We start from the raw sequence: 13,462 nt of genomic DNA on the forward strand, positions 1-13,462 counted from the left end.
ATTGACAAACTTTTTTCCTTCCTCTCTAAATAGAAACATTAACTATTTATTCTCCAGGTCAAGATACCACTTCTTAAAAGGATTGTTCCAGTGGCGTAGTAGACTAATGTAGGCCTGCCCCACAAAATATTGGACGGAAACAAAAACAAAGCTCTCATTTATGATGTGACAAATTAGATTTTAGTTATGGTACCAATTTTCACATGTGTATTCCAACCACAACCTGCCTTTTGTAAACCACCAATACACATTTAACACTGTTTAACACAATCACACCAGTAAAAATATTATACTACCATCGTATTTAGATCTGAACTTCAAGGACAAACTAAAATGAAAGGTCACAGAGATATTGAGATCTGCAAATGTTTGAAAAAATGTTTGAAAAAATTGAGGTACTGAGTGATACTGTACTGATGAGAGTGGTGCAAGACATCCTCATCTATTAACTTGTAGCTAGAAAAGTTATATAAAACAAATATTTAAAGAAAAGAGTATTTTTACTGGACAATGTAAACAGCATCAATCTTTTGCAACAAGACATGAATAAGGGTTTAGCTACTCGTATTAAGTTGTGGTGCCATCGTGTGGCAGACTATTGCATCGCAACCAATGTTTTTTTTTATTATATACGGGTTTTTCGTGGAAGAAGTTTACTTTAAGCAATAATAATTAATTGTCAATTATTAGTGCCAAATCTTAATGAACCACTTGATACATTTTTATTACAAAATTTTGTCATCCCACACGTATTCTTACAGTTATTCCATAGGATCATAGCAAGGACTAAATCAGTCCTTTTACCCATTGACTGTATTTACTTTAAGAACAATGTAGCCTATAAACAATATAAACAATTATAAACAATAACCAGATAATGTAATGTACCTCTCAAATCTGTAACCGAAGGCACTACAAGCCCTGTTTTCATTTTCACTCTGACAATATACAGATAATATGCATGTAATTATATAAACAGCCCATGTGATGATTAATTGTATGAAACCAGTGGTCAACCCAACCTATTCTTAAACCCACAAAGCATTACGACAGAAATATTCAGAAAAGGAAACCACTTCAAGAGTTACAGTATAGGGATTCCAGTGACAGAAAAAAACAAACATTAAAAACAACATTTCAGATTAAAAAAACTATTATGCAATAACCTCCAGCATCTCTTTATTTTCTTCCTTTTGGTCCTTTGGGGTTACACTGATCTGTGTTAATGAACTGAAAAAGCTTTAATAAATTATTATAACCAAGAGCCAAAACAACTGACAATACTGCCAGAGATATCTGAAACAAACATATTTAACTTAACATTTTCTGTGTGCCGATTAAAAAATGCTTAGCTTTTACCACTGTTACTAAAAACCAAATAACTGGAAACACTTTACAATATTGTATTTGTTGTATTGGTTAACAATAATAAATGCCTTACCTAAAAGAACTAACAATGAACAACAAAACAGTTTTTCAGCATTTAATAACCTCTGTTAATGTTAAGGCTGGAATACACTACAAGACTTTTGCTCAGATTTTGACCAGATTTTCAGTCTGGACTTGTTGCAGAAAGTCTGCGCTAGTCTGCAGATTTCATTATGTAGCGTGTGTTATGCCGATTTTCCTCTGCAAACTTTCGAAAAGTCTGCAAGTGTGTGATGTCTGTTTTTTCATCCGTTCAGATTTTATAAAGTCGTGTATAGTGTATTCCAGCCTTTAGTTAATGTTGATCCAACGGATTACTTTAGTTAATCGTGCTTTAACTAATATTAACAGTTACAACTTTTGGTTTTAAAAAAGTACCAGTAAAGTGTTACCAAGTTACCAGTTTGAAATTCTATGGTAAAAGCCTCTCGTGTGCCTTTTTGAAGTATAATGCTAATATTATTATTAATATCAATATTATAATGTTTATCATGTCATCATAAACTCCACACTGTAAAAATAAATCTGTAAAAATAGGGCATATATATATATACTGTATTTTCCGTATTTATTTTTTACAGTTGTTTTACCTGTATTTAAAATTTTGCAATGCATTGAATTACATTTTAGCATTAACGGAAACTACCAGTACATTTTCCGTAATTTATTTTACAGTGCAGATGAACCAAACGATTTTACAGGAGAATTATTGAAGAATGTACTCGCAAGATTGTTTTTAAGAATATTATATGAATATCCTAAAGCAGTGGTTCTCAAACTTTTTCGTTGTAAGGCCCTCTTTGTGTAGGGTGAATCGCTTTGCGGCCCCCCAAATAAATACTAATAATCTTAAACGTAGAATTTTAATTAAACCATATTGTTTAATTAACATAACATGTTTAATAAAACATATTCAGCTGTAAAATGCTGGAACATCAAAACATATTTTGGTTGGTGGGCTTATTTTTCTGATGTTTAATTGCATAAAATTCATGATAAATTTCTTTATTTCATAAAATTCCACAAAATCTGTTTCATGATTTAATCATCATTTTCAGTGCATGATTACAGTTAAGAGAGACATTTACCAAACCTTTTTATATTAAAAATTGTGCACATGCAGTTTTTGTGGCTCGCTCAATGAAATCTTTCCCTATGGGCCCTGCCTTCAAGTTTAAACTGCTTTTGTTTATAAATGCATATATGTGTCAGGCTTAGAGTGGTTTTGGGGTTAATCATTAAAAGTGCGAGAAAATATGCCCTATGTCTGTCATTACCCTGACCCAACACCTTCAAACATAAACCACAACCATTCAGATACAAAAGAGGGAATTTGCCTTATTTCTCTTCAAGTCAAGTACAGCATGAATGTCAACCTGGAGGATAGGCTTATTTAAAACGAGTGAAGAAAAGACGACTCTTTAAACAGAGTCCCCTCTTCATCAGATGTACAGCATCAGATCAGAGCTCTGTGTGCTTGTCACCACCTGAGAGAGAGAGAGCGAGAGAGAGCGAGAGAGAGCGAGAGAGGGAGAGGGAGAGGGAGAGGGAGAGAGAGAGAGAGAGAGAGAGAGAGAGAGAGAGAGAGAGAGGGGGAGAGGGAGAGGGAGAGGGAGAGGGAGAGGGAGAGGGAGAGGGAGAGGGAGAGGGAGAGGGAGAGGGAGAGGGAGAGAGGGGGAGAGGGAGAGGGATGAGAAATTCAAATCAAGCCAACATTTCCAAGCTATCTGCATGTGATAGGAAATGAACAAGACCCTTTTATACATTAAATGCAAAAATGTATAATAACTGGGTAAATAATGATTAAAAATCATTTAAAAATGATTAAAAAATTCCATTAAAAATGGAAACAATTTAAACACCACATAACAATAATTGAATGTAATTAAACTGTATAAATAGTAGTTAAAGTAATGCTTATTACAGCCCAAGAATAACTTTGGACCAAGCAGCAATTTTTGCAAGGTAATAAAAAGGTTACATTTAAATGTACAATTTAGCAAAAATCGAGTTATTACTCAATGCACACTTTTCATTAAATTAGTTATTTCAATTACATTGACTAGATATGTCCAAACATTACAACATTGAAATTCATATATAATCCGCTATACAGTAAACTTGAGTCATTATGAAAACAAACTGTCAAATCAGCAAAGTTGTTGATTTTCTAAGAGTCACACTGACTTACAACAGCAATGTTTAAGGTGGTTCTGATGCATTGCAACTTTACCTTAGAGACCCTTCAATAATCTTTCCTTTCTATTTTCAGCATTGTCAAGCTGCTTTTCGAAAGCAACTACATACTGAACTGGTTGGAAAAGTCCCAGTGACATGCAAGGTACAGGAGAGCTTACCTGTGTGTTTTCTGTCTGTTGTCTGATTGCTATCTATTCCGACTCTCTCTTTCTCTTCCAAAAAGTGGTTGTAGATTCTCTTAATCTCCTGGTCATATTCGCTCCATTCTGATACTATACGCACAGCAGCCTGCAGCTTTGGCTCTTTCGTCTGAGGGTTGTTGCACTAAGAAAATTACAAAACTGCAATTACTGACGAAGAAGTGTTCTGAAGTGCTTTATATAAGGTGTGACAGAAAATTGACCAATAGCCTTTATAACACTGCATTTCTGTCATACTACTGTGTCAAAACACCTACCAGATCTATAGTTTTGGCTTTCTTTTTAGAAGAATCGTCACACCAGGTCTCACACCAAAGCCACTCTTGAGGAAGTGACTTAATCGGCACCTGGTGGATCATGTTGTTGGGCAGATCCTGACAGAACAAAACATTATTAACGGAAGAAATCATAATGGCTGATTACCTGAGGAGATCCCAGAATCCAATTAACAGCCTTTCCAATTTTCAACAGCCTTTTTCATTTCAAATGAAAAATAAAACAACAAAACAAGCCAGCTGGTTTGATTAGTGAGCTAGAAATAATGCAAATCATTCAACTTAATTCTTAATACTTTTTTCATATAACTTGTCGTCACATTTTTCAAACCCCTAAAACTGTATTTCTATGTTAGAATTCGATTTTGAGTCCCAGATTTTTTAACATAATCTCCGTCTTTCCTTCGTGCTGTCTGATGCGGGTGATAACATTAAGAAAGAATGCCTCACCTGGTCCAGATTGGACAGGCTGTTTGGGTCTTGACTCAAACCCTGATACTGGCCTCTCAATCTGTCTCCTGCTGCGATCTTCCTAAACTTCTTCAGATCCACCACATATAAAGCACTGAGGAGCACAAAAACACGCTTTTTTTAATACTCTGTCTTTGAAAAAACCTGATGGGTTGCTTCAAGTATGGCCAGTTTAGCTTAAAATCAATGGATCCAAATGCCACTTCTTACCTGATGTGGTATTTACGTCCTGCCAAGTGACTGGCCCAGTAGCCTGACTTCCAGAAACGGTATCCATCCATCTCTGTCCGGCTCTCACAGAAGGGAGTGTAACCGTAGGGCGCCCCCTCCAGGTCAAAGTCCCTGAGCTCCTTCAGATCTGTGCGAACTATCTGGATGACAGATTACACCGACATACTTGAAATAAATCTGATAAAATATCATTATGGGTAAAAAATACCATTCTAAAACTTTAGTCACAAACTATTGCATTGCTTCAGAATAGGCTTGTGCCGGTGTTCGGTAATACGGTACACCACGGTAGTAAAAATCTACGGTAGTGTTACCGCGGGCACTTCAAATCACCGTGAAGAAGAATGTCCCTTATTTTTTCCTTTGACTGGTTAAAATAACACTGCATGCGTTTATGTATTTATGTCGGAAGTAAATGGTTTTGACTAGAAGGTATACAGCTACCTCCACTGGGCATGCGCACTTCAATACCGCATAATTTACGTCACGCTGAATACAGTTGATTAATATATTTATATTATTGTAAGGTTAGGTTTAGGCTTGGGGTAGGTGTAGGCGTTAGCTAATGTCATTTATTGTAATTATATGGCGAGATTTTGCGCCACTTCCGGCCCTAGCTATATCCCGTCAGAGCGCTGCCGAGTCCGACCTAAGGTTAAATATGAGTTATGTCACGCCACTTCTCATATTTACGTGTTTCTGAATACTATAAAAACAAGTTGCCGAACTAAAATGTCAAAATTTCATGGATTATTGCCATTTGCATTCCTGACAGTTGAAGAGCTAGCTTGGTCCGCTAGCTATGTTCAAGTTTGCATCTCGTAATTTAACAAATAAAATACAGTAATCCGCTAATAGCAAGTTATGTAGTTAATAATGGCAGTGTGGCAGAACAATTATTTTGATTTCAAGTTGAAGATGGAACTCAACACTATCGTATCTTGCCACAGAGTGCTGATTCTCAATGTCTTTAAAACTATAGCTATCCTACTGCTTGCTATCCGGGGAAAAAAACACGAATTAGCACAGTTGTTGTACTGACACTGACAGGTAATAATGTATAGTGACGTGTCAGTAAAATGACCATTTAAATGTCAAGCCATGAATATTATGTTACATTTGTATTTGACTATGTATGTTGAATAGGGCTGTCACGATTATTAAATAATCGTCTCATCGCGATTGTTTGACCTCATAGCGATGGTTTCAGATCATCGCAATTATTGCACATCTCTACAGAAGACACTAGGGGGAGCTGTAGTGCATCTGCAAATTGCATATTTTATTGTATATATTGTAACTAAAGCATGGTAATACTTGTAAAATGTGCCACCACAACACAATCACTAAAACTAAAAAAAACTAAAGCATATACCATAAAAATAACCTGCAGCACAATTTAATATTATTTCAGTGTGAAAACCAGTCTACCAAAATCTCATTAACACAGAAGTAAACTTTTATTGTAGTCTTGCAAGTGAGAAAAAACAGACTAGAAGCTTTTTTATGACTGATAGCATTTTAATGGTGGCTTCAATTCACTCCTCATCAATTTAGTTAATTTACAAGAATTTGGCGGTTGTATTATTGACAGGTAAAAGCCTAAACCTTAAGTATGATGACCCAATTTTTTCCTATGTATTTCCAAGAAAAAAAACATATTTTTTATATTCAGACAGTATGTTCACACAATATGGTCGTTTCAAAGCTGAATAAAAAATGTATGAGAATTAAAAGTCAAAGCTCTAAAACCGACAATTAATCGTCATAATCGCAATGATTTATTAGACAATTAATCGTCAGCCAAATTTCATAATCGTGACAGCCCTAATGTTGAATACACTATTGTACAGCAAAAGTGAGTACAAGTAAAGTGGGCATCTTTAGCTTAACCATCACGATTACATGTGTTCCTCCTTTACTAAAATCTAGTATGGAATCATATTTCATTAAACACCTGACAAATTATCAGTAAGCTTTACTTTCCATTTATTTCTTATTATTGGTTGATATTTGAAAAAGTTATTAAACTTGTTGTTGACACTATAACACTGAAGTTTGCTGACGTTTTCGACCTATTTTTGTAATCACCGTCATAATGCCGACTACCGTAATAAAAGCTTCATCCATTACCGCAACATAAAAACTTCAGAACATGAAATATAGTGTTTAAGTTTTATGAAATAGTTTCTTTTACGTCATTTTGGAGCTCAATAACCCAGACAGCGTTATTCTGAAACATTACTCCTTTTACATTTTAATGAATACGTTAGAAATAAAGAAATAAAGCAAAAAAGGGGGTGCACATGGTGGTGCACAAATAATGGCAGTATATTATTTTTGGGTGAACTATTCCTTTATGAAACTGTATTTAACTTCTAACCCAAAGGTGGCAGCAATGTATCACGGGAAAATCGGAATTTTCCTCCTTCCAGTTTTTACCACTCCGAACTACAACTCAGCATGTCCAGAAACTTGAATTTAGATTACAAAGAGATGAGACTGTATACCAAAGTCAAGTAAAAACACTTCTGTACCTGATCGGCATCTACGAAGAGGAATTTGTCCACAGCCAAAGGGAAAAGCACATCCAGAAACAGGATCTTATATCCCCAGATGATCCTTTGCTTCTCTGTCTGCTGGTGGAGCCAGCGTGGCCATTTATACTGTACAAGCTCATACTGGAAGCCATGTTTCTCTGCCATGTATGGAATGAATTCCTACAAGAAACATACACGTATTAAGAACAATGAAGGATTCAAACCAGGTTTGAGGATGTGAAAGATACTAAAGGTACCGTAGGAATTTAATGAAGGTAAAACTTTTGTCAAGTCATTTAAATAGGAAGAGAGTTTATCGGCGAAGGTCCGTTACACAACTGCACCATCATCATCGTTTTAAATCCTGACAGGTACCTTAAAAGTTGGAGACAGGTAGTTTTTGAGAAACCAGAACTTGACAGGTGTCTTGGTGTGTTTGAGCACAGACAGCATCATTATCCTGCAGAGACAGAGAGAGGTCAGAGCTCAACAAATTGCGGCTGCGGTGACAGGAGATGAGTAATGTGTGTGACCTTCTAAACCGAGCTGCATTACACAAGCACAAACTCTGCTGCTAATAAGACACGGCAAGTCTAAAGATCAGCATTTGAAAACAAGGTTATTCCCTACTAAAAAAAAACAGATACACATATACATATATAAAAGGTAAATGTCACAGAAAGCCAAGATGTGACCCAAGCCAGGCGGTCATGAAGTTATTGGATTTTTGTAATATGAATGTGTGAAGATTTGTGGGTGGTTTTTCAATATCACGGAAAGGGATATACACAAGAGTATTTGTCTGTATTACACGTCAAAGCTGTTGCAATTTCTACTGCATAAGAATGAGATTAAAGTCATAGATTTGATTTTACATGTAGCATAAACGTCACGATTCGCTGTTTACCTGAGAAACCTCTCGTATAAGTGACCGGAGGCCACAGAGAATATGTTGATGACATCGTCCTTCTCCTGCTTGGTTTCGTCTGGTTTGGAACCACCAGTAAGCCCTCTGAAAGAGTGAAGGAGCATTGAAATGGGTTAGATTTAATCTACAATAATTAATGAAAAGACAACAGAGATGGCGGGTTTGTACCTGGTTAGAGACGTCCAGAATCCAGAGTCGTTCTCATGAGTATCATCACTCAGAAGCTCCTCGTTCATCATGTCAGGCTTTTTCTGCACCTGAACACATTTAAACATACGGTATAGCAGATCGTGTCTCAAAGATCTAACGCTACCCTCTGTAAGCCAAGTGTCCCAAACCAGATCATTTGCTATATATGGGTTGTCTGGGATGCTAAAACTGGCAAAACAATGTTTTAAGAACTTTGGCTCTGTGGTGCTTCGACTTCTTTAGAAAATGAGCGTATTATTAGATTACGTATAACTGTCTTTGTATTTTTACACATTCAGCTTTAAATAAACACTCACATATCGACTTTGGCACGTAAATACGAACTGGCTAGTCTGCAACTTCTTTGCAATAATAGAGTAACAAATGTTTCAAATTGCAATGCAAGTACATTTAGTTTAAGTCTTGCTTTTTCATTTCCGTTGACATGCAATTTTGCCGCTAATATGAATAAGCTAAGCAATTCTTTTGTCACAGGAACCACGACAACATAATTGAACGTTTCTTCACAAGCGCCACATTTACGGCTAGTAAATTCTCTCAATTCCCCAGCCACCGGTAGGTGACGCATATGTTAATTTCAGACCCTGGTGACAGTGTTGCCCATATGGCAAAATCACATCTGCCAAGTTTTGACAAGAAAACAATAATCCAAACCTCTCTACATTTTCTGTCTCCTAAACACACACGTTCCCTACAGCCCATGCTGTGTATCTACAGGTGAAAAGTGTCAAAACGAAAGATATATATACACAAACATCCACATTTTAAATCCACCCACAGCTCTGCAGGCAGCACCAGAACACACAATGGACAAGAACCCACACGACTACATAAATCTGACAGTCTGTCACACATAAACAGTATGCACAGGAAACATAAAGATGCTGCAGTTGTGTGTGCAGAAGTAGAAAGAATCAGCACATTACAGAGACAAAAAGTTTCACACGAAAATAACTTACTTTCACTTTAATGATCTTGCTTTTGAAGTTGTTAAGGACGATGATTAAATCCTCAGCTTCGGCTGGGGAGTCTGTGCCATCATGACTGCCGAAGAGAAAAAATGAAGCCAACTGACCAGAAAACCAACAGAGGGACATATAAAGAGAAACTTCTGACAAGCCCTAATAGGTTACCTGTAGATTTTGTAGATATCATCCGACCGGCCTTTTCGTAGTCGGAGGATCCAGGCTCCTGGGTTTGCTTTCAGCTGGAAATAACCCTGTAAAAGACACATAAGGGACAGTCAACTCCTGGACTACACAGGCAATTATATTTTTTGTGATGTATGTGACGTCCACTCACCAGGTTGGCCATGACGATGGTGTCAACTATAACTGGGTCAGAAGCAGTGCCCAATGTGAACTCCAGCCCGCGGGGCGGCTGACCCGTCGTTACGTCAAAACAGTGACCCTCCAGTAATAAATGTTCAAGCTCGTACTCGGCGGCCACAACACTGTCCACCTAATGGAAGATTTCATTTTAAATAAAAAATTTGCCTCTAAAGCTTGTGCAACAAAATATTAGGTTAGGGGTCGCATCATTTTTGTCCATGACTTTCACTTTTACAATATTATGTTGAATAGAAAAATCAAAAGCAATGTCTGATTTCTATTAAATATGGAATAAACAATGGTGGATGCCAATTACTTTTGTCACTTTCAAGTTATTTCAGAGAAAATTGTGGAGTGGTACCAACAAATTTGAGCACGTCTGTATCTCTTGAGATTGAGAGTGCGTGTCTGTGAAGTAAAGCATGCTTACCTCTTCTAGGTAGATGTTATCCAGATCATAGCGAGTATGGACAGACTCAACCATCCAGCTCTCGGGGGTGTTAAGGTTGAGAGTGAACAGGGGCGACTGAGGCATGTCCAGGAATTTAGCCATCGGACCTGGAGCAAAGCTGCTGTCTGCCGAAAAGGAGATCTCTGGCTCCAAGACATATCGGTAGAAACTAGGAAGAGATAAATAATGATGTCATTTTATCTGAAAACAAATCTTGCAAAAAAAAATTAATAAACAAAGAAAAAAAATACTTTTCAAGACTAATCAATGACTTCAAAAGTGCTTGAAACTAATATTTTTGTATTAAAAATCACAATAAATGATTTAAGATCAAATCTGAAAGTGACCCTGTGATGAAGCATGTGAGCGATGGACAGGGTTTCTAGCCATTAACCTTTTCAGCGGGAGGTCAGAGAGCTTGGACTGGCAGTTCATGAACACTCGCAGGTTGACATTGACCAGCTGCTTCAGGACCTGAGCGAGCACAATGAGAAACAGGAAGTGACATGGGTCAAAGGTGCAAACACAGAGCCGACAAATCCAGAGTGACTGATGACTAACTCTACGAGCCAAATGCAGGTGTGCTCACCAGGAGGAAAGGTGCCAGTTTCTGAGCACCTCTGGTCACTGGATCCACTATAGCAACCACATCGAAGTACACTTCCTGTTCCTTTGGCCTGATCTTCATTGCACTGTTAACAGGAACAGAGAGGTTGTATTCGACTCGGAGTGAATATTAGGAATGTTCGGACTCCTAATGATTCAGAGGAAGTGATGTACCTGTATTTGTCTTCTGCAAAGGTGTGTTCCATCCTTGCTTCAACTTTGGGCTGGGAGGAGAGCAGGGAATCCACCTTCATGACCAAATCACTAGCTCTGAAATTACACAGATACAAAGTTGGGGCAGACTGAACAAGGCCGGCCTTCTTACTTATCCAAACTATTACAAAAAATCAAAACCGCCCAAATGAGCAGGCATCAGTTAGAGCGTGTTCTAAAGTTTGTTCAAAGGCCTGATTCAAGTTCTGATAAAGACAAAAGCTGCCTCCTCTATTACAGCCAACACTCCAATAATCTGCCCTCTAAAACTTTACTGAGAGGGTAATGAACGTGGACATCACCGCCTCGGTCTGCTCTTCCAGTTAATACACATGAAACGCAACATTTATTACTTCTCCGTCTGTAAGGCAGATTGACACACATCATTAAGACGAAGTAATTACTGCCGAGGGGACAAGTGAGGATAATGCAATACATCACAATCCTTTGTAAAGCTGGGAACGCCTTGGCTCGTACCGAAAACTTGTCGGACGTAGTGATGGGGGGCGTGTCTTTGCAAGGTCAACTGAGCTACAGGAACATGTCATTTCGGAGAGATTTTTAATTGCACGTATCTATCATACCTGTCCTCTACCATGCCCAGCTGATGAATTTTGCCCTTGATCCTCTCCCCTGACGTCTTCAGGATGATGCTTTCTAGAAGCAGGAAATCATCTTGGTTAAAGATCTCCCCTTTCTCCAGTGGACCAATGATCTGCAGAAAAAAAAACAGGAAGCCGGATGAGAAGAACTCACAATATCATGTGCAAGCAGATACAATCTGATGATTGTCCAACTTACCCGGCCGTTGCTGATCACAGCTCTTTGACCCTTCTGCAACTTGAGGACGTCCCGGCAAAAGACGGAGTGAGCCAACAGGAAGTCCACTTTAGGAGATTCATACGCACTCTTAAACAGAGGAACATCCATGCCCTGCAGGAGAGAGAGAAAGGAATATGGCTGAATTGGCTCTATATTAAATTCCGCAGAATTAGCAAGAGCAACAGTTACATAACCTAGAGCAAACGATCCATCACAACTGTAAAAAAAAGAAAATCACAGAAATGCTTATTTTACCCCAACAGCAAACTCTGCAATGTCACTCCCTGCATACAGAGCCTGTGCAGTTTCGTCTTTAGCCATTTTGGTGATGAAGTTCTTGGCGTTGTTGGAGGTTTGTGTCTGCATGGCTGACCAGATGGCGCGAGCTATCAGACTGTTCTCATTAGATGGGCTCTCGCTGGGGTTATTGATCACTCCCAAACGGACATTATTACTGGTTTTCTGAAGACAATAAAACAAACGTTTTTACGCTTTGTCACACATTTAAAGGTTTTACATTTTCAAGGCTTTTCAATGTCCATAAGTTTACATAATGTCCTTGTTGGACAGAAACCCTGTGTCTCGTAAAACCGCTACTTTTCAGGAAAAGGTGACCAATAGTAATGATGTATGAAAAAAATGACTAAGGTCTAAAATAACACTCTTTAAAGGAGCACTGTGGACATTTTAACGCCATCTAGCAGTGAGGTTGCAACCAACAGCTCACTCCACCCCTCCCACCTCCTTTTTGAAGCACTACGGAAGCTGACACAGGACAAATATGTTGCCGCATTTTCTTTTTTTTGCCAAAGGAGAAAACATACACTGTAAAAAATGATTTTTTGAGTTTGTAAATAAAGCTAGCATTACTTGAGTATGTTATACAAGCAAGTTGTATTTTGTCTTTCTACTTTAAAAGGTTGCATTTAATTCAATGTGATACTTGAGGTTCTTTTGTAATTATTTGTGCTCTAATACATAAGTACATTTAAATGAAAATGCCAAGTAATATTAACTTGGTGTTTTGTCATTAAATTAAGCGATGTATAAAACTGATGAACGCAAGTAAGATATACTCCACACAGCCATATAACTGCTGCACATGCGCACTTCAGACATTACAAATGGCGCGCAGAGCCTCAGGAAAGCTTGCCCAACGGAACATGTTTCAGCGCCTGAGGGTATTAAACTATGGTTAAGTCATTATGGGGCGGTTTCCCAGACAGGGCTCAAGACTAGTCCCAGACTATCTTAAAAGTTAAAGGTGTCTTGATCGAAAACAACTTACACTGACATATCTTAAAAAAGATCATTGCCATTGTTTTGTTTCGAGATGCACACCAGTGATGTTTTTTGTAAGGTATGTTTTTTAAAACAACTTAAATATCCCAATTTAACTAAGGCCTAGTCCTGATTTAAACTAATCCCTGTCCGGGAAACCACCCCTAAATGTTTTATTTTTAATTCATGTAGTAACATTTGCAGTATAGTGTTACGTTAATAAACTTTATTTTCGCTGGTTTGTTTGAGTTCGAGTTCTTGTTATTGAGTCTCGGT

At 37.8% G+C, this 13,462-nt stretch overlaps 1 protein-coding gene across 5 annotated transcripts in view; it reads right to left on the reverse strand.

Annotated features, from left to right (window-relative positions):
- Positions 1-219: 219 nt before the first annotated feature.
- uggt1 (UDP-glucose glycoprotein glucosyltransferase 1) overlaps positions 220-13,462 on the reverse strand; it is a 28,616-nt gene continuing 15,373 nt past the window's right edge. For 4 of the 5 annotated variants that reach the window (XM_057334265.1, XM_057334264.1, XM_057334266.1 and 1 more), the window contains 19 exons: positions 12,161-12,367; positions 11,885-12,016; positions 11,668-11,798; positions 11,045-11,140; positions 10,854-10,956; positions 10,659-10,738; positions 10,244-10,433; positions 9,785-9,943; positions 9,616-9,701; positions 9,442-9,526; positions 8,441-8,529; positions 8,252-8,356; positions 7,720-7,804; positions 7,342-7,524; positions 4,784-4,944; positions 4,553-4,667; positions 4,085-4,201; positions 3,786-3,951; positions 220-2,915 (listed from right to left, as the gene is read on the reverse strand). In XM_057334265.1, the coding sequence (XP_057190248.1) occupies positions 2,890-2,915; positions 3,786-3,951; positions 4,085-4,201; positions 4,553-4,667; positions 4,784-4,944; positions 7,342-7,524; positions 7,720-7,804; positions 8,252-8,356; positions 8,441-8,529; positions 9,442-9,526; positions 9,616-9,701; positions 9,785-9,943; positions 10,244-10,433; positions 10,659-10,738; positions 10,854-10,956; positions 11,045-11,140; positions 11,668-11,798; positions 11,885-12,016; positions 12,161-12,367 (2,316 nt within the window). In that variant the 3' untranslated portion in view covers positions 220-2,889. The remainder of the gene's footprint in view (positions 2,916-3,785; positions 3,952-4,084; positions 4,202-4,552; positions 4,668-4,783; positions 4,945-7,341; positions 7,525-7,719; positions 7,805-8,251; positions 8,357-8,440; positions 8,530-9,441; positions 9,527-9,615; positions 9,702-9,784; positions 9,944-10,243; positions 10,434-10,658; positions 10,739-10,853; positions 10,957-11,044; positions 11,141-11,667; positions 11,799-11,884; positions 12,017-12,160; positions 12,368-13,462) is intronic. The other variant, XM_057334267.1, reaches the window with a different exon arrangement.

The sequence above is a fragment of the Triplophysa rosa genome, linkage group LG5 (genome assembly GCF_024868665.1).
Source record: "Triplophysa rosa linkage group LG5, Trosa_1v2, whole genome shotgun sequence".
Classification (NCBI taxonomy): domain Eukaryota; kingdom Metazoa; phylum Chordata; class Actinopteri; order Cypriniformes; family Nemacheilidae; genus Triplophysa; species Triplophysa rosa.